The sequence below is a fragment of the Choloepus didactylus genome, chromosome 14 (genome assembly GCF_015220235.1).
Source record: "Choloepus didactylus isolate mChoDid1 chromosome 14, mChoDid1.pri, whole genome shotgun sequence".
NCBI classification, from domain to species: Eukaryota; Metazoa; Chordata; class Mammalia; order Pilosa; family Megalonychidae; genus Choloepus; species Choloepus didactylus.
In genome coordinates, this window is record NC_051320.1 from 40,903,385 (window position 1) to 40,930,994 (window position 27,610).

The following is a 27,610-nucleotide window of genomic DNA, read 5'->3' on the forward strand; positions in this document are numbered from 1 at the left end:
CTCTCTTCTCAACCACTAACACCCCCCCATCCTACTCTCAATTCCCCCACCCCCGCTCTCAGCCTATAAGAAGGAAAATTCTACTCTATCCCCACCCCTTATCTATTAACATACCTGCATCTGCAACCTGGTACCCCACTGAAGTCAATTATAAATATGCCCTATTACTAACTAAGGCCAATCCCTGTACTTGTCTAGTTTGTGTCTACTGCCACCCTTGCATCCCTTTAGCCGTTGTCCCTTCTCTCTCCTGCTTCTTAGTTAACCTCTTTTCCCCTTTACTGGATCATTCCTACCATGTTGAATTAGCTCCCATCTTCGAAAGGAAAAAAAAAGACTTCCTTGAGACCCGACAGTCCCACATAGCTTACTGCCTCATTTCTCTATTTCCCTTTGCAGTGGAACTCTTCAGAATTGTCCACACTAGCTTTCATTCTACTCTGTCTTGAAACCACCCCAGCAAGGTTTATGTCCCCACCATCATCCCAAACAGCTCTTATCAAGGTTAACAATGATCTTTTCAAAGACAGATCCAATGGTCAGGTCTCAGTGCTCATCTGCCTCACCCTGTCAGCAGTACTTGACTTTTCACTCTTACCCTCTCTTCCCTGGGCTCCCAAGACACTGCTCTCCTTTTACTTCAATGACTGCTGCTGGTTCCTGCTCATTTGCCAAACCTCTATCAGCATTGGAGTGCCCCAGAGATTAATCCTTGGACCTCTTCTCTTTCTATGCCTACCTCCTAGTTGAATCCATTAGATTCTGTCTTGTGGCCAAAAAACATCATTTATTCATTGACGACTACTAAATTTAGACCTCTAGTTTGGACCTTTCTCTTAAACCTCACTCTTACATGTCCAGTGATTTCCTTGAGTTCTCCCCTTAGATGTCATAAGGACCTAATTTTCTACACCCCAAACCTGTTCCTCCTGCAGTCTTCCTCATCTCCAACTGCTCAAGTAAAAAACTTTGAAGTCATCTTTAACTTCTCTCTCCCTCTCCCTCTCTCCACTTCTCACCACCTCCACACCTACCTCCTCCATCCAAGCCATCACCATCTTTTGAGTGGATTATTGCCACTGCCTTTTCAATGGCCTCTTTTCTTCCACCCTTGTCCATAGAGCAGTCAGAATCTTTTTAAACATGGAGGCAAATCCGACTCGTGTGTTCAAAACTTTCCATTTCATTCACAGTAAAAGTGGAGGCCTTAACTATGGCCTGCAAGGCCCCAGTGACCTAACCCCTTGCTGTCTCCCTAACGTTATCTTTCTCTCTCTCTCTCTCTTTCTCACCACTCTACCTCTCACTCACTTAGTCCCTGCCACACTGACCTGCCTACCTTCCCTTGAAAGAACTAAGCATGTTCCCACTCCAGAGCCTTTGCACTTGCTGCTTCCTCTGCCTGGAATGTTCTTCACCCAGATGTTTGCAGGGGTCACTTCTTTCTCACTTGCTTTATTCAGTTCAAATGTCACCTTATCAGAGAGCTTGTCTCTGAAAATAATGTTTAATATTGCACCTTCCTACCTGCCTTCCCTCCTAACATAATTATTTGTATATTATTAATCTGCCTCCCCTCTTTGAGGGCAGGAGCACGAATGTATCCATAAGACCAAGAACCATGCCTGGTGCAGAGTAGGTGTTGAGTGAATGGATGGGGGACAGGGGAGGTCAGGTGCATGTTCTGTTAAAGTATGAAGGTCTTGAATGATTTTATTTAAGCTTTTAAGGATTCACATGCAACTTTTCAAACAGCTGCATAAACAAATGTACTAGTTAGGGTTCTCTAGGGAAACAGAATCAACAAGAGATCTGTAAATTTAAGATTTTATAAAAGTGTCTCACACAACTGTGCGGATGCACAAATCAAATTCTGTGGGGCAGGCAACAAACTGGCAACTCTGATGAAGGTGTTCAATGAACTCCTCAGGAAATGCTTTGCTGACTAGCTGAATGAGTGAAGATCCTTTTATCTCTCTCCCTTAAAAGTCTGCAACTGATTGGATTAAATCCAGCTGGTTGAATTATCTCATTGCGGAAGGCATGCCCTTTGTTGATGTGATCAGTCACTGCTGCAGTCATTTGACTGATGATTTAATAAACCAGCCTTCTGGTTTATTAACCAGCCACAAATGTCCTTGCAGTAACAGGCCAGTGCTTGCTTGACCAGATACCTGGACACCATCACCTGGCCAAGTTGACACATGATCCTAACCATCACAGTCCACCCCTTGTCAACTTGGCAGTTATACACATCACCTTAAACCATACTTGATCTCTAAGTAGAGAACAATAACACATATATTTCGCCTAACAATACTCCGCTGTCCTTGTGTACAATCAGAAACACACTAACTCTCCAGAGTAGGGTGCAAATCCTTGGGTTACATTGACTCTTAAACTTGATTTCCTTTAACTTAAATACTGCGAAATGAACAGTACAGCTTTTGTCATATGATAAGGGGATAAGATCGAGAAGAAAACAAAGATAATTGCTTTACAGACAAATTCAAACATACTCATAACAAAACAAGGAGGAAATATTCATGCCATCATAGTCCTCGTTTCTGTACGCACAAAATCTACATCTTACCCACAATCCTGTTTCTACCAGTACTTGAGGAAGCTGTTACTAGCCAATATTTAAGTATTTACTATGGAGCAGACATTGTGCTAAGGTTATCCAGTTTAATCCCCACAATACCCCTATTCAGTATTTGTTATTATCCCATTTTACAAGAAAGGAAATGAGGCTTAACAAGCTTAAGAGACCAGCTGAAGATAGGTTGTGGCAGAGCCGGGATCTCAATGTGCCTCATTCCTGAACCCAACTTCTTAAGAATGATGCAGCTGCTAAAATAAAAGCCTCCTGGAGATCCTTGTTAAGTGATATGATCTGTACATGTTGGTCACTTACATGTTTACATCCAGGTTAAAAAGAAAAGTATTTAGGAAGTAATACTTACCTTACTGATAATAATATTTTACCTTATTGATAAAAAGATACTGAGGGTGCTCTTAATAATGCAGGAATGCTCAGGTGTGACTATGGTTCGTTAATTTTCTTTTGGTATGGTAGTATATTGGAAGGAATTAAGTTATTTCAGGATATTTGTTTTTCCCATTGCTTTGCTTTATTTTGTTTGAAAATGTTTTTTTTTTAATTTGATAAAGTAATTAAAAATAATGTTTAGTTTTGGAAATCAAGGGTTAATCTGTGATTGTTAAACAATAATACGCATACGAGAGATACGGCTTTCTTTTTTTCAGTTTTGAGCTTAAAAGTCAAGTCTCATGGCTGTTTGCCTAATGAGCTAGGATAGCTCTTGTGACCTGGTTTATACAAACATTCCCAATACCCAAACCGGTGAGTTGTTGCTATGGCTGTGGAAGCTTTTGTGTGTGAGTAGATAGATATCATGCCACAGAGCTGTGCTCGGAGTGCACTGGGCGATTTCTCAAGAGGAAAGTGAGAGATGACTCCTCAGTCAGTTTTTACTGCTAATTTTGCAAGAGACTGTTGTTCTTCAGAAAAACAGCCTCAAACTCAAGAACAGAAACTCTTTGATGGTAGATAAAATAGGGAGGGAATTGCTAACTACAAGGGAAGGGGATACCAATGAAACTATCCCTAGTGCTACTCTTAATTTTTTGGTTCTCTAGAAGAGATAGTGCCAAGAACTTGACCATTCCTTGTTCTCTCTGCCACATGCTACTGACTGTCCTGATTGAGGCATGAATCTCCTTACTGAAAATGACCTGAATGACTGGATAGTAGTAACCTGTTTTTGAAAGCACGGAAAATTGATTGATAGACCCAACATTTTACATAAGGCTCCAAATGCCTGTGAAGTCAGCAGTAGCTGTCAGTCGTACTTTCTCCTAGAGGAAGGCAGATCCAATAACAATATTCTGTATTAGGTTTTAGTGGGAGTTACTTTTTTACGGAATCAAGAAAGTAGTGATGCCCTAGGGAGCCGATAACCAAATTATAAGAAGCTAAATCCTGTGCATTAATTCAGATAATATGCTGAAAAATGATCTACTTAGCTGTTTCATCAGTTGGGACATAAATGTCCTTTTCTACTAGTGTGAGAAGTGTTACAAGGTGGCTCCAAATTCCAGATAAGCTGTTGTCTAATTCACTGAGTGCTGCAGGGTAACCTTTTTGAGGTTCTGTTTGATTGGGGAGTGAGTGTCAGAAAGTAAGTGGGAACTAATCAGAGGAACTATGGTGTTTTTTAATTCATTTATAACATGATAACATGTAATATTTTTGTGAGCAAGCTCTTATGTGAGTGAAACTACCCATCTTTTGTACAGCATTTGTTAGTACCACAACCTTGTGCTATCGGTTTTTATTTCTTGTTGATTTTATGCTGTGTTGGGATTGTGTGAATCATTCCTCTTTTTTCATTTTGAGTTTAGAAATGCAAATGGTATATTTCAAGGTATTGCAAGTGTGTGTATAATTCAGAATTTCCTTCCAAATATCTTGAGTTAATTACCAAAAAAAAAAATTGCTGAGATGTAATTTAAAGTTTCAAAAATAATTAAGGCTGTCTTTAGATGAGACTTGTTTATGAACAGACAAATAAGATAGAGTGACATGGATAGACAATTAGTAGCTCTGCTTCAGAATCAGTCCATAAAGTGACAGAGTATTCATACTGTGTTTTTATTTTTGTGGGCTTTGTGTCATTACCTCTTTTTTTATTCCTACATCTGCTGGCTTTTAAATGGAATAATGTCTTTGGTATTTGCAATGCTTGGGAAATGCTTTGAGCATAGGCAGCTATTGTTCCCAAGCAACTAGGTTAAATTTGGGAATGGGCTTTCATGCTGTGAACTTAATTATCAACTCTTTTTGGCTTTAAAATACAAAATGTCCTTTATTTCATTGTTCTCTTTGTTTTGTTTTGTTTTGTTTTAAAAAAAAGCAGGCTGCAGATACTTTGGCTGTGAGGCAAAAAAGAAGAATTTATGATATCACCAATGTCTTGGAAGGAATTGACCTAATTGAAAAAAAGTCCAAAAATAGTATCCAATGGAAGTAAGTTACAAACAAACGCTCTCTTCTAAAACCTTTATTTTTCTTCCCAATGCTTTGTGAAATTTGATCTTTCTAAATTTATCACTCCTAAATCTTCTGTTTCAGCCCTCTGTATATATCATGCCTGCTTTGGGATATTCCTTTACTCTTCTCTGCTGCTGTTTAATTTACATCCTTAAAATTTCAATCTTATTTTCTCCCTCAAGCACATTTGGCATACACTGCATACTGCTCTACATTATTAATCCTTCTCTGCCGAAGCCTTTATCTGTCCAACTAATATAAACTATAAATATCGTTGATACTCATTATACATGGATTCCTGTTGCAAATTCTCCGACTCACTAAAAATTATTTGTAACTCCAAAATCAATATTTACAACTCCAAAATCAATATGCACAGTGCTTTTGTGGTCCGTTGCAGACATGTGCAGAGCAAATTTAAGTTACCCAACCAGTCTGTTTCCATCTGAGGTTAAAGAGGGCAATTCTCTGCCGCCTTGTTTCAGTTCTCATACTGTAAACAAGTGTCGTTTTTTGCGGTATTTTCATTGGCATGTTTTTTCCATTTTTGTGCTTTCTGTTGAAGATTTCACCAAATCGCCCCCAAGCATCATGCTGAAGTGCTGTCTAGTGTTCCCAAGTGCAAGAAGGCTGTGATGTGCCTCACTGATAAAAATGTGTAAAAAAGCTTCATTCAGGCATGAGCTAAAGTGCTGTTCATCCTGAGTTCAATGTTAATGAATCTATACCTTATTTAATGAGCTCCAATAATCTGACCCCGAAAGTGATTTATGATTAACTTGCTTAAATATGTTCAGAGGCTTTTGAAAAATGTTGCTCTACAATATTCTGAAGATAATTATAAACGGAGGTAAAATGTTTCTAGATGGGGTAAAAGTGGGGCAGTCTCTAGCTGACTAAATGTGACCAGAGGCTCTCAGGAACCTCTGTGTTTCCCCTAGGGGCAACAGTTCAGTATTCACTAATTCAGTGTTTCAGAGACTTTATAGAACATAATATATAGAAAACCTTGAATAATGAGAATGAACTGCATTGTTGATTAAAGTGTATGTGGTTATTTATAAAATACTGAACGACTGTGACAAACTGAAAACCAAGTACTTTCTGTTCTTCAAGTTTTGTTCCCTTGACTTTATGCTTTGGGGTTTTTAGCTAAAATTCCAACAAAATATTAAAAGGTTATAATTTTTTTTACCAATATCTCAGTCCATGTCATGAGACTGTCAAATGTGACAATTTAGCTTTGGCATCCTTTTGGCACCTGATATAAACCACTTCTAGATGACAATTTCCATTCTAGAGCATACTGAAGATCTTTGTAATTTGATTGTTCTTGTCAATAAACTTTCTAAGCAAACATGTTAAGATTCTAGTTATTAAATTTTCTAATGATCTTCATAGTTAATATTTTGAAGAGTAAAGATTTTTACCTTGAATGTGTTACTAATTAAGTCATATTTATTACTACAAAAATTAAGTGGTACCCAGGTCTGATACTGGGGATAATTTTTTTTTTATATTGAAGATATTAATTCTTATATCTTTTTAAGAGGTGTAGGTGCTGGCTGTAATACTAAAGAAGTCATCGATAGATTAAGATATCTTAAAGCTGAAATTGAAGATCTAGAAATGAAGGAAAGAGAACTTGATCAGCAGAAGTTGTGGCTACAGCAAAGCATCAAAAATGTGATGGATGACTCCACTAATAATAGATATCCTTTTAAATAAATTGTATATATACATATAATTATAGAGTATGTATTTATATAACATGTCCTTCCAGGCTGAAGGTCAGTTGTTTATTCTAGTACTTTTAGAAATAAGTTTTTAAACTAAATATAAAGTTTAAATTTCATAATATTTTTCTATGAATTTATACTAGTAATTAAAAATTTCTAATCTTTTTAAGTTATGTGGTACATGCATTAACATTATTCCTGCATTGCATTGAGGAAAAAAAAAATAAGATTCATCAACTTTAGATCTACCCATTGATAGGATACAATATGCTAGCCAAAAATTTGCTTAGGGGTCTGTTAATATTAGGCCTCATTGTCAAGTGCATAGGTCTATTAAAATAATTATGATCTGTGTCCAAAGTGATAAAAATTCAGTAACTCTCTAAGTTTTGAAAAATTAATTTTGGTTTGAACATGAAATATCATGGGTTCACAATCAATCCAGGATACCTTCTGTCTAATTAGCCCAAAGATAATACCAGTTGGCAGGCAGGAGTCCAAGGGGAGAAAAAACACTGGTGATATACTCCATTTCTTACAAAACCACTGTCAAGTTTCAGTATCTCACTTGTTATTTCTTTTCTATGGATCAGAGCTCCTTGGAGTTTGATAACAATTCAAGCTGTGCTCTGAGAAGCCCCAAGATTCAAAAACTGTTGAACTAGTTGAACCTGAATTTTGCTACATTGCTTCCTGAGATTCCCAATTCCTCAAACTATGACCAAGAAGATTCTCAACATGGAAGTGTATAACTTGCTCTCTACTCCCACCACTAGCCTCCTTTTCTCCACCTATCCTACACCCTGGAGAAACCCTCTATGAGGAATGTTCAGTGTTTGCCATCTCTCTCCCAAGGGTCCTCAGATGTCACAGAAATCAGAAGTGGCTTCTTCTCAGGGTAAAGGGTGAACCCTCCTTATGGACCTTTATCTAATTATCTTTGCCTTTCCAGACAAGAGGTCTGTTCTTTTTCATCTATGAATAGCAGCCCTTATATGCACTTGGATTTTATCTTAACCTTCAGATTTATCATTTAATTTCAATGCTAGACCTTGATTTAAACGTTGTTCCTTAACTTTTTATGACAGTACATTTTCCTATGTAACTCATGAAGACATCTGTAATTGCTTTAATGGTAAGTACTATTAGCAGTTTTTTTTTTTAAACATTCTTCCTCAACTTATTTAGTAGAGAGTAATTCAAAACTCCCATGAATAGAGTGATTCAAAATATCCCTAATAGGAATAATTCATTATTTTCAGTAGTTGTGGACATTTTGTCACACTCCACAGTGCTGTATATCGATGGGCTGCTTTTGTTTCTGTTTTCATGATGATAACCGCTTTTACAGCTTTCGCTTTATTTGCCTCCATTGGTAGGTACAAGCTGCATAGGTGATGGACAGGAAGAAGAGGGGAAACAGAGTCAGAGAGGGGTTAAGCATCAGTCTCAAAGTCAGAGTCAGTGACCAAACCTGAACTAGAACACAGTTCACATCAGCCACCATTCCATCAACACAGACAGCAACTCTGCTGGTGGCAAATGGAACCCAAGAAAGTGTGAGGAAAGAATTACATGAATCCATTTCATAAACAGGAAATTATACCTGATTCTATTCCATTCTTTATCCCTTACTTTTCCCCTTGAAATGACAACTTAATGTATTAATGAGTAAAATGGGGAGGAGAGACCTGTTTTTCCAAAATTATAACAAAGAAAAATGAAATTTAGCATATGCATTTATATTTCATCATGCATGTCCTATTAAAAGGCTAGCCTTATATATTACACACATACTAAAAAATTCTGCCAAAAACCTTTTCATGTAGAATCTGACTTCCCATCTAAGACTATATTGGAAATCTATTTGGCTTTATTGCTGTATTTTGCCACCATATCTCCTGAGCTTTCAAAGAAAGTTTGGGGAAAGTTTTAATCTGAAACTCAGTGGAGACTATTGTAGAATCTGGCTTCACAAATAAATTCACTTAAGATCAAGATTTTACTTTCTCATACCTAATCTCTATTTTCCCTAGCCATTTAAGTTTTCAGATATTTCAAGTAAACAGTGTTACTTAATTGAAGCTAAAATGTTTTAAGAATCTATAACTTTACTAGAGACCAGTCATCTGAGCAATTAACTTGAACTGAATTGGTTAGTGAGAATAACAGAGCTAATATTGATAATTTATTCTGTTCTAGGAAGTACTAATTTATATTATCTCATTTAATCCTCAAAAAAACCTATGCAGTAGATTATGTTTTCCCCATTTAACAAAATTAAAAACTGAAGCCCCAGGTCACCTGGCTAATAGCCTGGGTGTCAAACCAAGCATTATGACTCTAGAGCCCACACTCTCACTATATTCCATGATCAACAGTATTTTCTGAAATTTTTTATTTGGATTTTTTTTTTTTAACTAGGTGATACACTTCTGGCCATTCAAGCACCATCTGGTACACAGCTGGAAGTACCTATTCCAGAAATGGTAGGTAGGATGTTTTTGTATGAGCGGGAAAAATGGATCTGTTTCATGAGGTACAAGCGTACTTTCTTTATCTGAACATGAACTAATTGTAAACATTTCCTTCCAAGTTATTTATCTTAGAGTATTGATATCTGAATTTGGATTTCTTCAGTATTTTGGTAAAATTATAGAGTAAGTGTCTGAATAAATCATTGAACATTTTGATTATAAAGGATATTTTTTTCAATTTGATTTTATTTGAACTAGAAGAAAAATCAGTTAAAATAGTCACATCTATACCTGATATAAAAATCCTGAGTGAGGAAAGAAAAAAGTTCAAGTTAAACATCAACATACTAGATTGCTTTAAATTATGTCTTTTAACAGCCAGAAATTTTCTGGCTTTTTCAATCAAAAACATATGGTGACTTAATGCTATGTATAAGTTCATGATTTTAGTTGTGGATTCAGATTTTAAACTTTTGAACTTAAAGTTATGCCAGCCAAAATAGGGAGTAGAAAAAGACTATTATCTACCCCCTCTTCCAGGAGTTCTTGAGGTTTGTATTTAGGGCATTTATATTACTAGATTCTGAAGCTTCAGGATATTTTACTTTTTTGAAATGGAGGAATTTTATTTTCATATCTCTGTAGCAAAATCAGTTGTCTTTGTGCTTGCTAGAGTTGTGACTTGTGGTGAAATATTTGTCAATTAAGATGGAGAGTCTAGATGACAGCATCTTGGTGGCCCTCTCCAGGGGATGGAGTCCGAATACATGAAGGATGCTGGGAGCATGGCTGCCATGTCTACTTTTACACAATAAAAATAGATGGTTGCCAGAATTCTATAACTGCGGGTTTTTGATGATCTGTGTTTAGGAAAAACTTACTTTTTAGGGGCAAGTGTTTTGAACCCTCAATATCCTTTTCTATCCTTGGTTTCTACCCTTCTGTTTTGACTTGATAACTCTTTTTGTTGTGAATTTAGTTGGTCTGTGACAGCTTTGTCCATCTCATTTTTAATGTAATACAAAGTTTTGAGGTACCTAGAAATGTTTATATGTTTATATTTATTCATTTGTTCTACCCAATAACTTTAAAGGGCCAGAACGGACAAAAGAAATACCAGATCAATCTAAAGAGTCATTCAGGACCTATCCACGTGCTACTTATAAACAAAGAGTCCAGTTCCTCTAAGCCTGTGGTTTTTCCTGTTCCCCCACCTGATGACCTCACACAACCTTCCTCTCAGCCCTCAACTCCACTGACTCCACAGAAACCCAACCTGGCAAATCAGAATGTGCCTGAGCACCCTGTCTCTGATAGAAGCCAGAACCTTCAGCATACAGCTACAGATGTATCTTCAGGTGGGTGTAGGCTTTTGTTTTAAAAATTGGGGGTGGGGTGGTGGGGGTGGATTATGAATACTATATTAAAAGAGCTGATGAGTGAGCTACTGAATTTGTTAGTTGTGACTTTATTTCTAATATCTAAACAACTAACACAGGAAGCAAAATAGTAAGCTTAATTTAATCAACAAGTATTTCATGTCTCCTTTGCGCCCTAGCATAGGTATTACAAGGAAAAATTTAAAAACAGATCCTGTCTTTAATTGTATTACTACAGATTTGTTTCATAGGCAGGATATATTCATTTAATATGGATATAAATCTATAAACAAATATATACAATTCAGAAATATGCAATTGGGAACAATATAGTATGGTTAAGACTGTATAGAACTTTGAATACTGAGTAAGAGAAAGATATTTATGGGCCAAGGTTGGCAGTTTTCCTTAGAATACTGTTTTTGATTAGGTGATCCTCTTTAAGGAAAAATTCTTTCCTGAGTGAAACCAAAGGAACTACTGAGGTCAGAATAGGTACTAGCTAGTGGAATAAATGAATGGCATTTAGAAATAAGTCCACATCTCCTTGAAAAGTGCCTTTTTGATTTAAGCCAAATTTGTTCCTTTTCCTTTTACTATTTAATCAGCTTTTATCTTAGGTTCACTTTATTAGGTTCTTTTAACCTCTTAGGAACTCTAGGATAAACTATTGAAATGTGTTTTACCTTTAAGAAAAATCAAACTAATGTAGAATGCAGTGACTTATGCCTCATGTTTCTCCATATTATTATTATACTTTTTATTTGGGAAGCTTAGATTTGTAGAGTCAAAAAATGGTCTCAATTGCAATTATTTAGGAAATCTTGCTTTCTAAATTGTTTCCTCTGTGAAATGATAAATAGCTAAAATACTAAAAATAAGCATCAAGAGCAGGGAACACAAGTCTTAAATTTATAAAAATTTAAGAGTAATGTTAAGGCTAAAATAGGATGATGACAGTGGGAACAGAAAAGAAGTAAAATTTCATGTGTGAGATCTGAAGATAAAGTTAAAAGAAGAATGGAAAGTTTTAAAGTTTAAAGTTTGGATGACAGAGAATTATGATACTACTGACTGTAAAACAGAGGAGTCAGTTTTGGGAGAACAATGATGACAAGTCCTTTAGTCTTCCACATCTTGAGAATGGAGATTTAAAAGTAGTGCCAGGTCCACAGTAGATGCTCGTGAAATTGATATGGTAAGATATTGTGACTGACAATGTGACGGGAGAGTTGGGGTTGGAGCTCAGGAGAAAGAATATGCAGTTCATGGATTTAATGAAACCACCCCCAAGTCTTTAAATGTGTCAACAACAATCACTGTAAGCTTACGTGCAGATCTCTTTTCTGGGTCTTAGGGGGTGCAGAATGGGAGTAAATGAATGAACAAAAGTCACTGGTATAAGCACTCTTCCCAATTGCCCTGTGATGTATGAAGATATTATTTTCATTTTACATACATAATTCAGTGCTATTATACTCACAGCAATGTAGTACCATCACCTCTCTCCATTTCCAAATATTTACAATCAACCTAAATAGAAATTCTGTACAAATTAAGCGTCAGCTTCCCATTCTCTACCCCCATTCTATCTCCTGGTAACCTATATTCTAGACTCTAACTTTATAAGTTTGCATATTATATTTAGTTCATATTAGTAAGAGCACACAATATTTGTCCTTTTGTGTCTGGCTTATTTCATTCAACATAATGTCCTCCAGGTTCATCCATATGATTGCATGCATTGAGATTTCATTCCTTCTTACTGCTGAATAATACCCCACTATATGTCTATGCTACATTTTGCTTATCCATTCACTGGTTGATGGACACTTGGATTGCTTCCATCTTTTGGCAATTGTGAATAATGCTGCAATGAACATCTGTGTGAAAATGTCTGTTCGAGTCCTATTTTAAGTTCTTCTGGATAAATACCTAGTAGTGGGACTGCCAGATCATACTGCAGTTCTGTACTTAGCTTCCTGAGGAATCATCAAACTGTCTTCCACAGCAGCTGCACCATTTTACATTCTACCAGCAGTGAGTGTTCCTCTTTCTCCACATCTTTTCTGTTTTTTTAATAGTGGTCATTCTAGTAGGTGATTTTTATTTGCATTTCCCTAATAGCTAGTGATGCTGAGCATCTTTTCATGTGTTTGTAAGCCATCTGTATTTCCTCTTAGGAGAAATGTCTGGTCAAGTCTTTTGCCATTTTTAAATGGGTTGTCTTTTTATTGGTGATTTGTAGAATTTCTTTATATTTTCTGGATATTAAACTTTGTCAAACATGTTTCCAAATATTTTCTCCCATTGAGTAGTTGTCCTTTCATTTTTGTGACAAAGTTCCTTGATGCACAAAAGTTTTTAAATTGAGGGGGTCCCATTTATTTATTTTTCCTTTTGTTGCTTGTGCTTTAGGTAAAAAACATCTAAGACAGCAATGCCTACCACAGGATCTTGAAGAGTCTTCCCTACATTTTCTTCTAGCAGTTTTATAGTCCTGGTTCTTATATTTAGGTCTTTGATGCATTTTTAGTTCATTTTTGCAATATGGTATGAGATAGGGTCTTCTTTCATTCTTTTGCATATGGATACCTGGTTCTCCCAACAATGTTATTGAAAGATTATTCTTACCAGTTAAATGGACTTGGCAGCCGTGTCAAAAATCAATTAGCCTTAGATCCAAGGTCTGTTTCTGAACTTTCAGTTCAATTCCATCCATCAATATATCTGTCCTTAGGCCAGTACCATGCTGTTTTGACTACTGTAACTTTGTAATATGCTTTGAAGTCAGGAAGTGTGAGTCCTCCAACTTTGTTCTTTTTCAAGATGTATTTGGCTATTCAGAGTCCCTTACCTTTCCAAATAAATTTGATAATTGGCTTTTCTGCTTCTGCAAAGTAGGCTGTTGGAATTTTGATTGGGATTGTGTTAAATCTGTAAATCAATTTGGGTAGAATTGACCTTTTTACAATATTTAATCTTCTAATCCATGAACACGGAATATACTTTCCATTTATTTTTATTTATTCTTTGATTTCTGTTAGCAGTGTTTCATAGTTTTCTGTGTACAAATCCTTTACATCCTTGGTTAAATTTATTCCAAAGTATTTGACTCATTTAGTTGCTATTGTAAGTGGAATATTTTTCTTAATATCCTCTTCAGGTTGCTCATTAACTGTATAGAAACACTAGTAATTTTTGCATATTGATCTTATATCCTACCACTTTGCTGAATTCATTTAATCTAGTATATTTGTTGCAGATTTACTGGGATTTCAATACATATAGGGTCATGTCATCTGCAAATAGTGAAAGTTTTACTTTTTCCTTTCCACCGTGAATGCCTTTTATTTCTTTTTCGTGCCTAACTGCTCTGGCTAGAAATTCCAGTACAATGGTGACTGACAGTAGTGACAATGGGCATCCTTGTCTTGTCAGTGTTTCAACATTGAGTATGATGTTTGCTGTTTTTTTAAATATGCCCTTTATCATTATGAAGAAATTTCCTTCTATTCCTATTTTTTAAGCATTTTTGTCAAGAAAGGATGCTAGATTTTGTCAAATGCTTTTCTGCCTTGAGATGACCATGTGGTTTTTTTCCCCTTCGTTTTGTTAATGTGGCTTGTAACATTGATTTTTTTATGTTGAACCACCCTTGCATTCCTGAGATAAATCCCACTTAATTATGGTGTAAAATTCTTTAAATGTGCTCTTGGATTCAATTTGCAAGTGTGTTGTTGAGGATTTTTGCATTTATATTCATAAAAGAAATTGGTTTGCAATTCTCTTTTCTTTTAGTGTCTTTATCTCGTTTTGGTATGAGGGTGATGTTAGCCTCATAGAATGAGTTTGGTAGTGTTCTCTCCTCTTCAATTTTTTGGAGGAGTTTGAGCAGAACTGTTCATTTTTCTTGGAATGACTGGTAGAATTCACCTGCAAAGCTGTCTGTCCCATGTCTTTTCTTTGTTGGAAGGTTTTTGATGAATAATTCAATCTCATTTCTTATAATTAATCTGCTGAGATCTGTTCTTTTAGAGTCAGTGTAGGTTGTTTGTTTCTAGGAATCTGTCCATTTCATCTACATTATCTAATCTGTTGGTCTGCAGTTGTTCATAGTATCTGTCCTCTTACTATTTTTATTTATGTATGGGGTCAGTGGTGGTTCTAGTTTGCTAATGCTGTCAGAATGCAAAACACCAGAGATGGATTGGCTTTTATGAAAAGGGGTTTATTTGGTTACACAGTTACAATTTAAGGCCATAAAGTGTCTGAGGTAACACATCAGCAGTCGGGTACCTTCACTGGAGGATGGCCAATGGTGTCCAGAAAACCTCTGTTAGCTGGGAAGGCACGTGGCTGGCATCTACTCCGAAGTTCTGGTTTCAAAATGGCTTTCTCCCAGGATGTTCCTCTCTAGGCTGCAGTTCCCCAAAAATGTCACTCTTAGTTGCTCTTGGGGTGTTTGTCCTCTCTTGGCTTCTGCGGAGCAAGAGTCTGCCTTCAACAGCCATCTTCAAACTGTCTCTCATCTGCAGCTACTCTCTCAGCTTCTGTGCATTCTTCAGTGTCCCTCTTGGCTGTAGCTTCTCTTCAGAATGTTACTCTCAGCTACACTGAGTTCCTGCTGTTTGTCAGCTCACTTATAGGCTCCAGTGATTTCATTTATACCCACCCTGAATGGCTGGGGTAACACCTCCATTGAAATTATCCAATCAGAGTCATCACCCACAGCTGGGTGGGGCACATCTCCATGAAACACTCAACGAATTACAATCTAATTAACACTGATACATCTGCCCACACAAGATTACATCAAAGATAATGGCGTTTTGGGGGACATAATACATTCAAACTGGCACAGCAGTAATGACCTGCCTCTCATTTCTGATTTTATTTGCATCTTCTCTCTTTTTTATTGTCAGTCTAGCAAGGGGTTGTCAATTTTATTGATCTTTTCAAAGAACCAACTTTTGGCTTTGTTAATTCTCTTATTTATTTCTGCTTTAATCTTTGCTATTTCTTTCCTTCTGCTTGCTTTGGGATTAGTTTTCTGTTTTTTTTCTAGTTCCTCCAGTTGTGCAATTAGGTCTTTGAGTTTAGGTTTTTTTTTTTTTAATGTAAGCATTTAGGGCCATAAATTTCCCTCTCAACACTGCCTTCACTGCATCTCATGTAATGTTGTGTTCTCATTTTCATTCGTCTCACAATATTTACTGATTTCCCTTGCAGTTTCTTCTTTGACCCACTGATTAAGATTGTGTTGTTTTACCTCCATATATTTGTGAATTTTCTGGAACTCTGCCTGTTGTTGATTTCCAGCTTCATTCCATTATGGTTAGAGAAAGTGCTTTGTATGATTTCAGTCTTTATAAATTTATTGAGACTTGTTTTGTGACCCAACATGTGGTCTATCCTAGAGAATGATCCACGTGCACTTGAGAAAAATGTATATTCTTCTTTTTGGGGGTGCAATGTTCCCTTTATGTCTAGTTCATTTATTATAGCATTCAAGTTCTCTGTTTCCTTATTGATCCTGTCTGGATGTTCTATCTGTTGATGAGAGTGGTGTACTGAATTCAACTATTATTGTAGTCTTACTTCTTTTTTCAGTTTTGTCAGTTTTTGCCTTATGTATTTTGGGGCACTGTGGTTAGGTGCATATTTATGATTGTTATATCTTCTCGGTGGATTGACCTTTTTGTTAATATATAGTGCCCTTCTTTTGTCCAAGAGTTTTGCATTTAAAGTCTATTTTGTCTAACATTAGTAGTATAGCTATCCCAGCTGTTTTTTGGTTATGCCATCTTTTTCCAAACTTTCACTTTCATCCTATTTACGTCTTTGAGTCTAAGGTGAGTCTCTTGTAAATAGCATATCATTGGATCATACTTTTTTATCCATTTTGCCAATCTGTCTTTTGATTGAGACATTTAATCCATTAACATTCAGTGCTGTTACTGTGAAGGCAGCACTGAAACCTCAAGTACTATTTCCTGAACTGAATAGTTCTAATGTATTGAATAGTACTTTTATTAGTGAATAATTGACTCATTGTTCTGGTGGCTTAAATTTTGGGGACTAAAGATTTCCTCTAACTTCATTATAAAACTGAAAAGTAAATTCAATATAATGTTTTCTTATATCTAATTTGGAACATTGTATGAAAAAAAAAAATACCCAGTATAATCAACAATATTTTCTTTCCAGAAAGTTCTAGTACATTAACTTTGCACAATCAAACAAGCTGCTGATTGGACTGCTTGTTTTTAAATAGAACTACCTTTATTGTTAAGATATATAAACCAATTCAACAAAATTTAATATATTTCTGTTTCCAGCAGGATCTATTAGTGGAGATATCATTGATGAGTTAATGTCTTCTGATGGTAAGTAATTTAAAATTTTACTAGCCACCCTACAATAATGCTTTTCTAGAATTTAAGTGACACATAATTATTTTTAAAATGAGGAACTTATATTTTCTAACTGCTTCAATTTACTATGATTCATAAAAATTTTCCCTTGATACTTCTTTCAAGTTAAATTATAGGTATCCTTCAGATTGTATTTTTGTCTACAGTTTAAAGGAATCCATAAGGGGAACTTGTCACCTTCACTGAATAAAATCTAAGCTTTTGGCACACTAACCCTTTTCTCTTGTGAAGAATCTGACCCAAAAAGAGTAAAATAACATGTCTAAATCAATAGGTGATCTGAAAACCCAGTTTTATATTACATGAACAACACCAGAGGTTGAACAGTGAAATGCCCCCGAGTTTTGGAAGTTGTTATGGGAATTTCAAAACGTTTTTCTGTGTTTTAATTTTTTTTTTTAACTATTAGGCAATATTCAAGTACTTGAATATATAAGGTACTATCCAAATAGATAGCAATATGATTTTTTTTTTTTTTTGGTTCAGTTAGGTGAAAACATACTGTGATATGAAATAACCTTATTTAGTATTGGATTAAAACATTCTTCAATTAAGTACAGTGCTGTTCTTCAATCCCAAAGCAGGACCAATCCTAAAAGACTATAGCAGTCTAAGAGCAAGTTCTCTGCAAAGAATCAGTCACCACAAATACTGCCTTATACCCCAGTGTCCTTTACCTGCTGACCCCTCTTGGAACTAGAGTTTGCAGTCAATGTGATAATCTTAAAGATGGCTACCCAAAAGCCACTATACTTCTAGTTGAAGTATAGCCAATGTAAGGCTCCTCTCTCCCAAGCAATCGAGTTTGGAATGAAGGTGTCAGGCGAACAAACCTAATTTATTCATTTGCCATTGACACTAAATGTTAATGGGGGGAGAGAAATAAAATTATTATTCAAATAGCATTTGCACTTTGAGGCCTGTTTATTCACTTTGAGTTTGTCATTCAAGTTATTTTTAACTGAAGGAATGAAAAGAGGACTCAAGATTCAAGGCTATAACCCATCTGAATTTTACTTAAGAGCTATTAAATGAAAGCTCATAACTCATGAGCAAAAAGCTCAAGGAACTTGATTACCAACTTATTAGAAACTAATTTACTCACAGGGGTCATGAACAAGTTGGACAAAGCTGGACCACAGAGGTCAACTTGGTATCACAGGCAACCAAAAGCACACCGGATTAAAAAAAAAAATTGGGAACAAAAGAATGGAAAACATGGTACCGAGAGAAAAAGGGGGAATGATAGTTTGCTAGTTATTACCTTGAGGCACTCTTAAGTTATAAGAGATCTACCCTTCTTTCAAAATGCTAGTTATCAACCGTGGCTTTAAAGCTTAACCCGGGGAGCTTTAAAAAAAATTTATTGTCAAATCCTCATCCTTAGAGACTTAATTGGTCTGGCACAGGCTTTGTTCATCAATGTTTTGAAAGCTCCCAAAGTGATAGCAATGCATAGCTAAGATGGAAAACCACTGTATATATAGACTTCAAAGCCACTGGAGAATTGTGTATATGTGATTCATACATAATACCTGTTAATTTGACTTGTAGGTTCTTTTTTAAATGAGGAGGAATATCTCAGACCAAGACATCTTTTGCAGTGTCAATGAACACTACAACCTATAGGCCATCTCAACTGTTTATAAAATTTAGCCTTCAGGAATTACAAAGTTTCCCTTTTTCCTTAATCTTGGGTCATGTTCAAATTAGGATGGTAAAGAATATCCAGCCAGACTCAGCAGGATATAGAGAAGGCATAAGGCTTTTCTGGTGCCAACTCCCACCAGTGGTAACAGCTATGCCATCATCTAATTTGAGAGAATTTTTAAATTCTTTCAAAAATTTCTCTGTTTCATGTTTCTATAAGCTCTTGGATTCGGAGTCCTGGTTCCTAACAAATATAGCAGAGACCCAAGAAGTGGTAACTATTAGGACAACAAATGGTAGAGTAACTACTTAGGGATTTACTAAATATTTATGTAAAAGCAGAGAACATCAGAGAATTTATTAATTTAGGTTTAGCTCATACTTCTGTTTTCAAAGTGGTAGCTTATTTAGCAAATCAAAGAAAATTTTTTAACTAGTATGTGTGAATTCTAAATTTCAGTGACAAATTCAGCCAATAAAATTTTAACCCCTTTCTCAAGCTAATAACTATAAATCAATGCATAAATTGACTTTAAATGACAGTCTTTCTAAATATATACTAAACCACAAGTCATTAATTTGACCATTAATTTTGCTATTATATCTATATATATTTTTTAATTTGGACTGACAGGAAACTATCTTTAACATTGAATTTGTTCTTTGCTTGCAGTGTTTCCTCTCTTGCGGCTTTCTCCTACCCCAGCAGATGACTACAACTTTAATCTAGATGATAACGAAGGAGTTTGTGATCTTTTTGATGTCCAGATACTAAATTATTAGATTCCATGGAAACTTGGGACTGTTATCTACCTCTAACTGTTTAACATTTTAGCCTTCCTAATAACCTGAGTATTCAAAATAATGAATGTAACATCTTTTAGTTCACTGATTCTGAAGTGTTCTTCCCTAATACTGTATTTTTTACTTCACAAAACTTCAACCATAAAACAAAGGCCTTTAACTGCGTCAGGGAAAGAGGGATAATGCCTCCCCCTACCCCACCACCCCTTTCCAGATAACTACATTCTGGGATTCCAACTTGTCTTTCAATTCTGAATCCTTGTTTGTTTGTTTTTTTCTCTTATGAGGAAAGTTAAAGTAGACTTCAGGTCATCAGAAACAAAAAAGTTAGCCCATAGGCTCATCACTTGTTTGTCTTGTATTTTTACTGCCACAAAATTGTCCATATTTCTTTGTTCTTCCAATACAATCAGACATTCACTGCCACTTATAAAGTGAAGGATGTAAACTAGGACATATTAACTGTTTCAGTGAACAGATTTTGTGAAGTGCCTTCTGTTTTAGCACTTTAAGTTTATCACATTTTGTTGACTTCTGACATTCCACTTTCCTAGATTATAGGAAAGATCTGTTTATGTAGTTTGTTTTTAAAATGTGCCAATGCCTGTACATTAACAAGATTTTTAAAAATAAAGTTGTATAAAACATTTAATTTATTGATCTTTTTTTGGGAATTTGATGCATCACCACTCTATTACAACTGAGCCATTAATCTTGTAGCCTCGTCAACATTAACTGGTTTGTTTTCATGATGCTGCTGAGGAAGCTGAAGAAAAAAAAAGTATTGTATTTAGGAATTTAGATAACAAAAAAATATAAAATCTATTATCAGATCTGTTTTTTTTTATGTATCTTTGGGTATAGAACAATAAATTCTCATATTCAGACTCAAATGTTTTAGAGCCTGAATATGTCTGAATACAGTAGATACATTACAAAGCCAAGTACTAAAAATTACATTCAATTTACAAGCTTTCAAAATTTGGAGTTTAATTCATTAGCCTTCAGTTTGTATTTGAGACATATGAAAAACAAATGATTTTTACTTACCAGCTGTTTCTGCAGAGGTTCAAGGGAAAGGCCTCTTGAGAAGTTTGCAAGTTCCTTTTGTATATCTACAAAAGCTTTATTTACTCTGTTAACTTTTTCATCATTCACAATGTTTATCTTTTAAAAAAGAAAAAAAGCATTAATCCAAGATCCATTAAATGTAAAATATATTTAACTTTAATTTAACCTTGTTAAACCTAAAAATCTAAAACCTTATAAGCCCTTCCAATTTGTGGGAAGAACTCTAAAATTCTTGTAGTCTTATTGCGAGATTTTAGAGGAAAGGTTTTGTTTTTTAAAAAAATAAGAATTAATGTGGACATGCCTCACACTTAGACTTTATTGGTATAGGCAGGCCAAAATATGTCACTGCAATCTTTCTAGCCTATGGTGCCAAGATCTCTCAGCTGTAAAATGAGGAACAGGAATCAAATGATTTTAGAGCCCTTCTAACAGTATGCCTCTGAATCCTTCCTTGATCTTTCTGCCTGTATGGAAACCAGCCGATCCATTGAGGACAGCTTCCCCTGTAGTCCTCTCTTGAGTCTAAGAGGTAGGGATAGGAGTCACTGCTATTAACAAACCATTTCTCCTTCAAAATCCGCTAAGCTCCTCTGTACCTTATACATCAAGATAGTCTGGTGCCTCTTCATCACTGCTGTTAGCTACCAACATCATGATTATTCTCAGCTTCATGAACGATTTCAGTCCTTGGCTCACTGACCTCTTCATCTTCATGCCTGTTATTGATTGGTGGCTTCAACAAAAATCTAATCCTATGGCCTGTTGATCTCTTGGGGTCATCATCTCCATTTCCTCTAAAGCCTACTGCAGCCCTCGACTCCCATGGAATCACCTTAGTAACTGGACCACCTCCTGTCCTTCTAGTTCACTTAGTTTATTAACAAGTCTTCAATCTCGCTGAAACCTCTTCCCACCAATTTCACTATTTTTTCATATCTTCATATCCTCACTTTTTCCTTCAGCCAAAACAGATTCCATGACCAACATTTAATCAATCATTTCTTTACACTCTCTTTTAACTTTCCTTCCCACCTCTCCCTTGATTAGACACTTGGTTAAACTCAACTGTCAGCCTTTTCTGGCTTGGAATTGAAGCTTTAGAAAATCATGACTGGCTGACCGGTTTCATATTCAATTCATGACCACCAATTTCAATTTACCATTAACATGGTGTCTGGCAATCTTATGCCTTCCGCTTTAAGTTAGCTTACTTCCCAAGAAAACTATCTTATACTTTCTCAAACCTCCAACCATGTTACCTAAACACAGATTGCCCTCTCTTAGGTCCTTCCCACCAGCATAAAACTTCTAGTACATCTATCCAAAAGAAAGAATCTTCCTCAACCACACCAAGTTTTTCCCCTGCTTAGGGCCTTTGTACTTGCTATTCTCTGCCTAGAACATGCTGCTCCTAAATCTTCCCAACATTAGAAGCACCTTATCATTCAGGTCTTGGCTTAAATGTCAACTTTGAAGACAATTCTATATAAAATTGTTATTCCCCAAACCCCATCATATCACTGAGCTTTATTTCCTTCATAGCATTTACGAAGTCAACACTGCTCAATCAAAAACATTAATTCAGGTAGCTCATGAAAGCTGAAGATAAAATGTTACACTTCTATGGACTATTATGACAATTATTGAGTCCTGAAGAGCTGACTCCACTTACTACTTAAACTTGAAAACATTTTAAAGAACTCTGTAATCCACTTCATCTTGATGACAGTTCCCAAATATTTTGAAATGTAAACTTGAAGACAAAGAAACCCTTTTCTTTTCAAATTCTCCATTTCAAAAAGCAAAAGTATTTTATCTTCTTTTTACAGATTTCAGTTTGAGTTTCAGATATTTTCAGAGAGATAAGAATTACTGAGGAAAATAAAAGTAGATGCCTACTAACATGCCACATCTTGGCTCTGTTAATAGCTTCTTGAATATATTTGAGTTCAAGGATAAGAACTGTTTTGCATTCCATGATTTTTTTATGATTTCTATGCTCTAATAAATGAATATGTGGATCCTCACACACTTGCAGTTAAAATACTTTTTCTTTTCAAACATTAGGATTCAAGAAAGATTTTTTTTTAAAAAAAAACAAAAGTTTAAAAGCATCTTGCCTTTGTGGGAAAGGCTAAGAACTTTTTGGTAGCTTGACTACTGTTTTTCTTGTAAACAACAAAGTCAGTGTGCTTAACTAATACTCACCTTCTTAAGATTTGTGGTAACTGGTTTTGCTTTATTTTTATTCTTAAAGTTTTTTTGGCTGGCTATGTGAAATACATTCCTAGACTTCTGCCCTCTTAGTTTGTTCTTGGCCATTTTCTAGAAAAGAAAGAAAAGGAGTTCATTAAGTTGTCCATATTTATGAACTGTAAATGAATTTAAATTCTTATAGTAAATGTTCCAATTAAATCTCAGAATTTCTATGTACTCCTGAATATTTTTAAAGCTGCAGCCAGGTATTACATGGATTGTACTTATTTCCATGTCTTTCACTCCTACTAGATTTTCTGCTCTTTGAGTGCAGAGTATATACCTAATTCTCTTCTGCATCCCCAGCATCTGGCCCAGAGGAGGCACCCAGTTGATATTTACTGGTTTAATTCATTAATATTATCAACACAACAGTTGTTTCTCAGCTCTCTGCAGAATGTGACAATGTTAACCATCACTACCATCTGCCAATTTGCTTACCTCTATACCTCTCTGATTCTTCTGTCTCCTTCCTGACTTCTTTTTCATTTCCTTCTACTCTCTCCATGTTCTCTCCTAATCTGCGTGCATCCTCAAGATCAGTCTTCAATCCTTCTCTTGCCATCTCCCCTTCCCACTTAAATTAACTCTCAGGACGTCCTTTCACCTCTTTGTGAACGGATCCTGCCTTGAAACCTTAGGGTTGTTTTTTTTCCTCTGTATCATTAAGCTCACAGATTCTTCCTTAGAAACATCTTTCAAATATGTCTTGAATAATGCACTTGAGAATAATTTTTAAAATATTAGTAATTAACGTCTATTGAGCTTTTATTCTGTGTACAAGCATTGTGCTAACATTTTATGTGCTTTAACTCATTTATTCCTCAACAACCCTTTGTGGGAGGTACTATCAGAGAAAAAAAAAAACTGATGCAAAGATAAGTTAATTTGCTCAGTGTCACAGTGTTAGTAACAAGGGGATGCCAAGATTCAAAGCGAAAGCAGACTAGATACAGGGCTCACACTTAAGCATTATACAGTATTACCTCTTGTGTATAAATAAAAAAAGAAATACAAAAACATGTAGTACTGTCTAGTTCAGGACTGGGTTATTGCTATAGTTTCTAGGTCTATCTGCTTAGCTCAAACTATACCCATGAAGCCAAATCCAGCCACCTTTTATTTAAATTCAATTTTATTGAGATATAGTAACATACCATACAATCATCCAATGTGTACAATCAATTGTTCACAGTACCATCATATAGTTGTGCATTCATCACCCCAATCTATTTTTTGAACATTTTCCTTGTATCAGAAAAAGTGAAAATAAGAATAAAAAATAAAAGTAAAGAACACCCAAATCCCCCCCACCCTATTTTTCATTTAGTTTTTTGTCCCCATTTTTCTATTCATTCATCCATACACTGGATAAAGGGAGTGGGATCCATAAGGCTTTCACAATCACACTGTCACCCCTTTTAAGCTACATTTCTATACAATCATCTTCAAGAGTCAAGGCTACTGGACTGCAGTTTGATAGTTTCAGGTATTTACTTCTAGCTATTTCAATGCATTAAAACCTAAAAAGGGTTATCTATATAGTGCATAAGAATGCCCACCAAAGTGACCTCTCAACTCCATTTGGAATCTCTCAGCCACTGAAACTTTATTTTGTTTCATTTTGCATCCCCATTTTGGTCAAGAAGATGTTCTTAATCCCATGATGTTGGGTCCAGATTCATCCCCGCGAGTCATATCCCACGTTGCCAGGGAGATTTACACTCCTGGGAGTCAGATCCCATGTAGGGGGAAGGGTAGTGAGTTCACCCGCCAAGTTCAGCCACCGTTTTTGAAAATAAAGTTTTACTGGAACCCAGCTATGCCCATTCAGCTATGTACTGTCTGTGGTTCCTTCCACCCTACAACTATTTACTATCTGGCTCTTTGTGTGCCAACTCCTAGCTTAAGCCACATGGACTCAAGCCCTGCACATGGTTATGTGATGAACCTTCCCAATGTTAGAAACCTTCAATAGTTCTCCAAATGTGTAAGCGGAAGTATGCCTCAGTTCGGCATATTATTGGTACCCTGAATCTAGCCTAAATCTGCAAATGTATCTCCTACCATACATACCGCGCTACCCCAGCCTAAGACACCTTGCACCTCTTCCTTTTCTAACATTGTATCTCTTGACTGAAACATATATTTCTTCAAGGTCCGGCCTATGACCAATCTCCAACTATTTAACACTTTGATCAGAGACCTCAATTCTTTAGAACTCCAATGGTATTCCTAATTTAAAAAAAAAAATCATTGCAGAAAATACACAGAATAAACCCCATCTAACTTAAAACAACATAAAAGCCTTCCAATAGTAACCACCGAAATCCAACAATTCATAATCTAGTATTCATTAAGTAATTACTATGAGGCGGGTGTGTAGGCGTGGTATCGAAACTGATATATACACACATTTCCTTATCTCAAGCACCTCCCAGCCTAGCTAGGGTAAACATACACACATATAATGATAGATGCTGTTACAAGCAGCAAACAAGATTAGTCTGCAACAGAGGTGGGGATTTGGGGACATAAAGATTCGTGGAAAGGGCAATACCCTAGTTGGGAGGGTTAGCGAAATTCTATGACAATCACATGGAAATCGTGATCACAACAAACTGGCAAACAAAAACCCGGACCCTGACAGGAGCTGAAGCCCCCAAAAGCACCGTGGTTTCGGGCCTGGACCAGAAGGCAACTACGTGTAGGGTGCCCCAGCCGGAGCGCCACGGAACCAAACCCAAGGCCGCAGCTGCACGAGGCCCACGGAACCCTGCCGCGAGTCCCGGCCGGACCTCAAGGCCGCAGCTGTACGAAGCCCACCCGACCCTGCCGCGAGTCCTGGAGGCTGCCCATACTCCCGCTCGCCCGCCAGAAAAACATTTTACCAACCTCTCACCAGTCCTTTGATACCCGGGTGCAGAAAGCTGCTCAAACCCAAGGTGACGCCGTCTTCACATACACGATCCAGGAACTTCCGGCTAGAGGGATCCAATCACAATTCCGCTCACAAGTCGTAATCCCGCCTACCAACCGTAGCCACGCCCACAGACCGTCTCCAGCCCACAGAGCGGAGTCTCGGTAAGCTTGCCCAGAAAACAGAGCGAAGCCCCGCCCTACCCACATGTCTGAGTCCCCGCCCACCGACGGTAACCCCGCCCACAGAACCCAGCCTTCCGCACCCAGCCTGGTCGCCTAAACCCACCGAAGCTCCTGCCTCTGGGGAAGTTCCGTCCCGTTAAAGTCCCTTGCCCTAGGCTGGGTTGCCAAGGTCTTCTCGGCTCAGCAGAGTTGGAGGCGTTTGAGACTGAGGCAAGTCTCGACTTTCTGGGGTGAGTACGCGTGCAGAGTCGTCTGAGCCAGGCCGTTCACACTGGCCGCCGACTCCTGGCTGTCTCCGCCCTCTCCCACGAGGTGGCGCTGCGCACCTCCGAATGGGGCTTGGGGAGCGGCTTGTGGAAGGAGAACCTTGCTGCGGCTGGAGTAGTTGTAGAGCTGGTATCTCCAAAGGAAAATTTGTAACGAGCTATAAGTTAGAAATGCTTTATTCAGTGTAGCTTCCATACTTCAAAAAGAAAATTTCTGACACAGCAACAAAAGAGAAACCAGGCGCAAGAAAATATAAAAATAAAATAACTATTAGAGAACTTTGAAGGAATAGTTTTGCCTTCCTGTTGCGTGAGTTTTCCAGAAAATTGATTCAGCTTTTCCAAGATTTCCATATTAAGTCAGTACGTCTGTTTACTCTGTTGAGATAGTAGGAAAAACCAAATTTCAAACAAATGTAGAAGTACTGACATTTATATATCATTTTGTAGATTACAAACAGTTCCACCTACATGCTCCCCTAAGGATCAGATTAAGGCGCTAATGCAACCCGGCATTCTCAGGTGAGGATACTAACTAAGGCTCATTTTAAGCCACTTGCTCGCAACCGCACGGCTAGTGATTGGCAAAGCCAGACTAGAATTCGTGTCTGCTAGTGTTCAGTCAAGCCCTCTTTCTGCCAAATCTGCTACTTGCCTGCTTGTACAAAGATGACATGCTTTTACAATAAATCATCTTATTATGTATGTGCCCGTCGCAGAAAAAAAAAAAAGGAGAGTGTATTAAAGACAGAGAAATAATTACCTATGGATATACATTTATTCAAATTTTGTATTATTTCTTAGGAATGACTGTTTTTAAAAAAACACCTTAAGAGTCTAGCACAAAGCGAGGCCCGTAAAGCATGGAGGCAAAAACAAAGCAAAAACTAAAGCCACAAAAAATCTTTAGATTCTTTTACAAGGTCAGAGTTATCCATGGATACTGAAGCAAATAAGGCAAACATAATTATGGTTTCTTGAATATGAAATTATTGATGTAAATGAAGAAGACAGATTGATGTAATGAAATGACATTATAGTGTTTATGAAAATGTGTGGGCCTGGCTTTTGTTTTGAAATGCTGAGATAGAGACACATTCACCAAGGAAATAATATTGTTAAACACACAAGAGCAAGGGCCTTGTATAAAATATGTGTGAGGAGACATGGATTTCTGTTTTACATCTCCTGCCAATCAGCATTGTGGTCATGGACAGGTTTATTCATTTCTCTGTGCCTCTGTTTTCCATGTTCAAACAGTTATCATACTTACTTTAAAGAACAAACATTATCTTTTCAGCATTACTTTCCATGGGGAGTCAGTCTTCTCCCCTCAAGTAGTCCAG

At 36.7% G+C, this 27,610-nt stretch overlaps 3 protein-coding genes across 6 annotated transcripts in view; 2 read left to right on the forward strand and 1 right to left on the reverse strand.

Annotated features, from left to right (window-relative positions):
- E2F5 (E2F transcription factor 5) overlaps nucleotides 1-20,195 on the forward strand; it is a 36,742-nt gene extending 16,547 nt beyond the window's left edge. Inside the window, exons 2-8 of one of the 2 annotated variants that reach the window (XM_037803065.1) lie at nucleotides 4,944-5,053; nucleotides 6,628-6,789; nucleotides 7,908-7,951; nucleotides 9,241-9,305; nucleotides 10,387-10,651; nucleotides 17,014-17,061; nucleotides 19,433-20,195. In XM_037803065.1, the coding sequence (XP_037658993.1) occupies nucleotides 4,944-5,053; nucleotides 6,628-6,789; nucleotides 7,908-7,951; nucleotides 9,241-9,305; nucleotides 10,387-10,651; nucleotides 17,014-17,061; nucleotides 19,433-19,542 (804 nt within the window). In that variant the 3' untranslated portion in view covers nucleotides 19,543-20,195. The remainder of the gene's footprint in view (nucleotides 1-4,943; nucleotides 5,054-6,627; nucleotides 6,790-7,907; nucleotides 7,952-9,240; nucleotides 9,306-10,386; nucleotides 10,652-17,013; nucleotides 17,062-19,432) is intronic. The other variant, XM_037803066.1, reaches the window with a different exon arrangement.
- Nucleotides 20,196-20,197: 2 nt separating this feature from the next.
- On the reverse strand, nucleotides 20,198-25,877 carry RBIS (ribosomal biogenesis factor). The gene is made up of 4 exons (XM_037803075.1): nucleotides 25,789-25,877; nucleotides 22,846-22,962; nucleotides 20,614-20,730; nucleotides 20,198-20,329 (listed from the first exon to the last, which is right to left on the reverse strand). The coding sequence occupies exons 2-4, from the start codon at nucleotides 22,957-22,959 to the stop codon at nucleotides 20,258-20,260; spliced, it is 303 nt and encodes a 100-aa protein (XP_037659003.1). The 5' UTR covers nucleotides 22,960-22,962; nucleotides 25,789-25,877; the 3' UTR covers nucleotides 20,198-20,257.
- A 54-nt stretch (nucleotides 25,878-25,931) lies between these two features.
- The window catches only part of CA13 (carbonic anhydrase 13), a 55,592-nt gene continuing 53,913 nt past the window's right edge, over nucleotides 25,932-27,610 (forward strand). For 2 of the 3 annotated variants that reach the window (XM_037803069.1, XM_037803070.1), the window contains exon 1: nucleotides 25,932-26,228. The gene's annotated coding sequence lies outside the window, so the exon portion shown is untranslated. The remainder of the gene's footprint in view (nucleotides 26,229-27,610) is intronic. The other variant, XM_037803071.1, reaches the window with a different exon arrangement.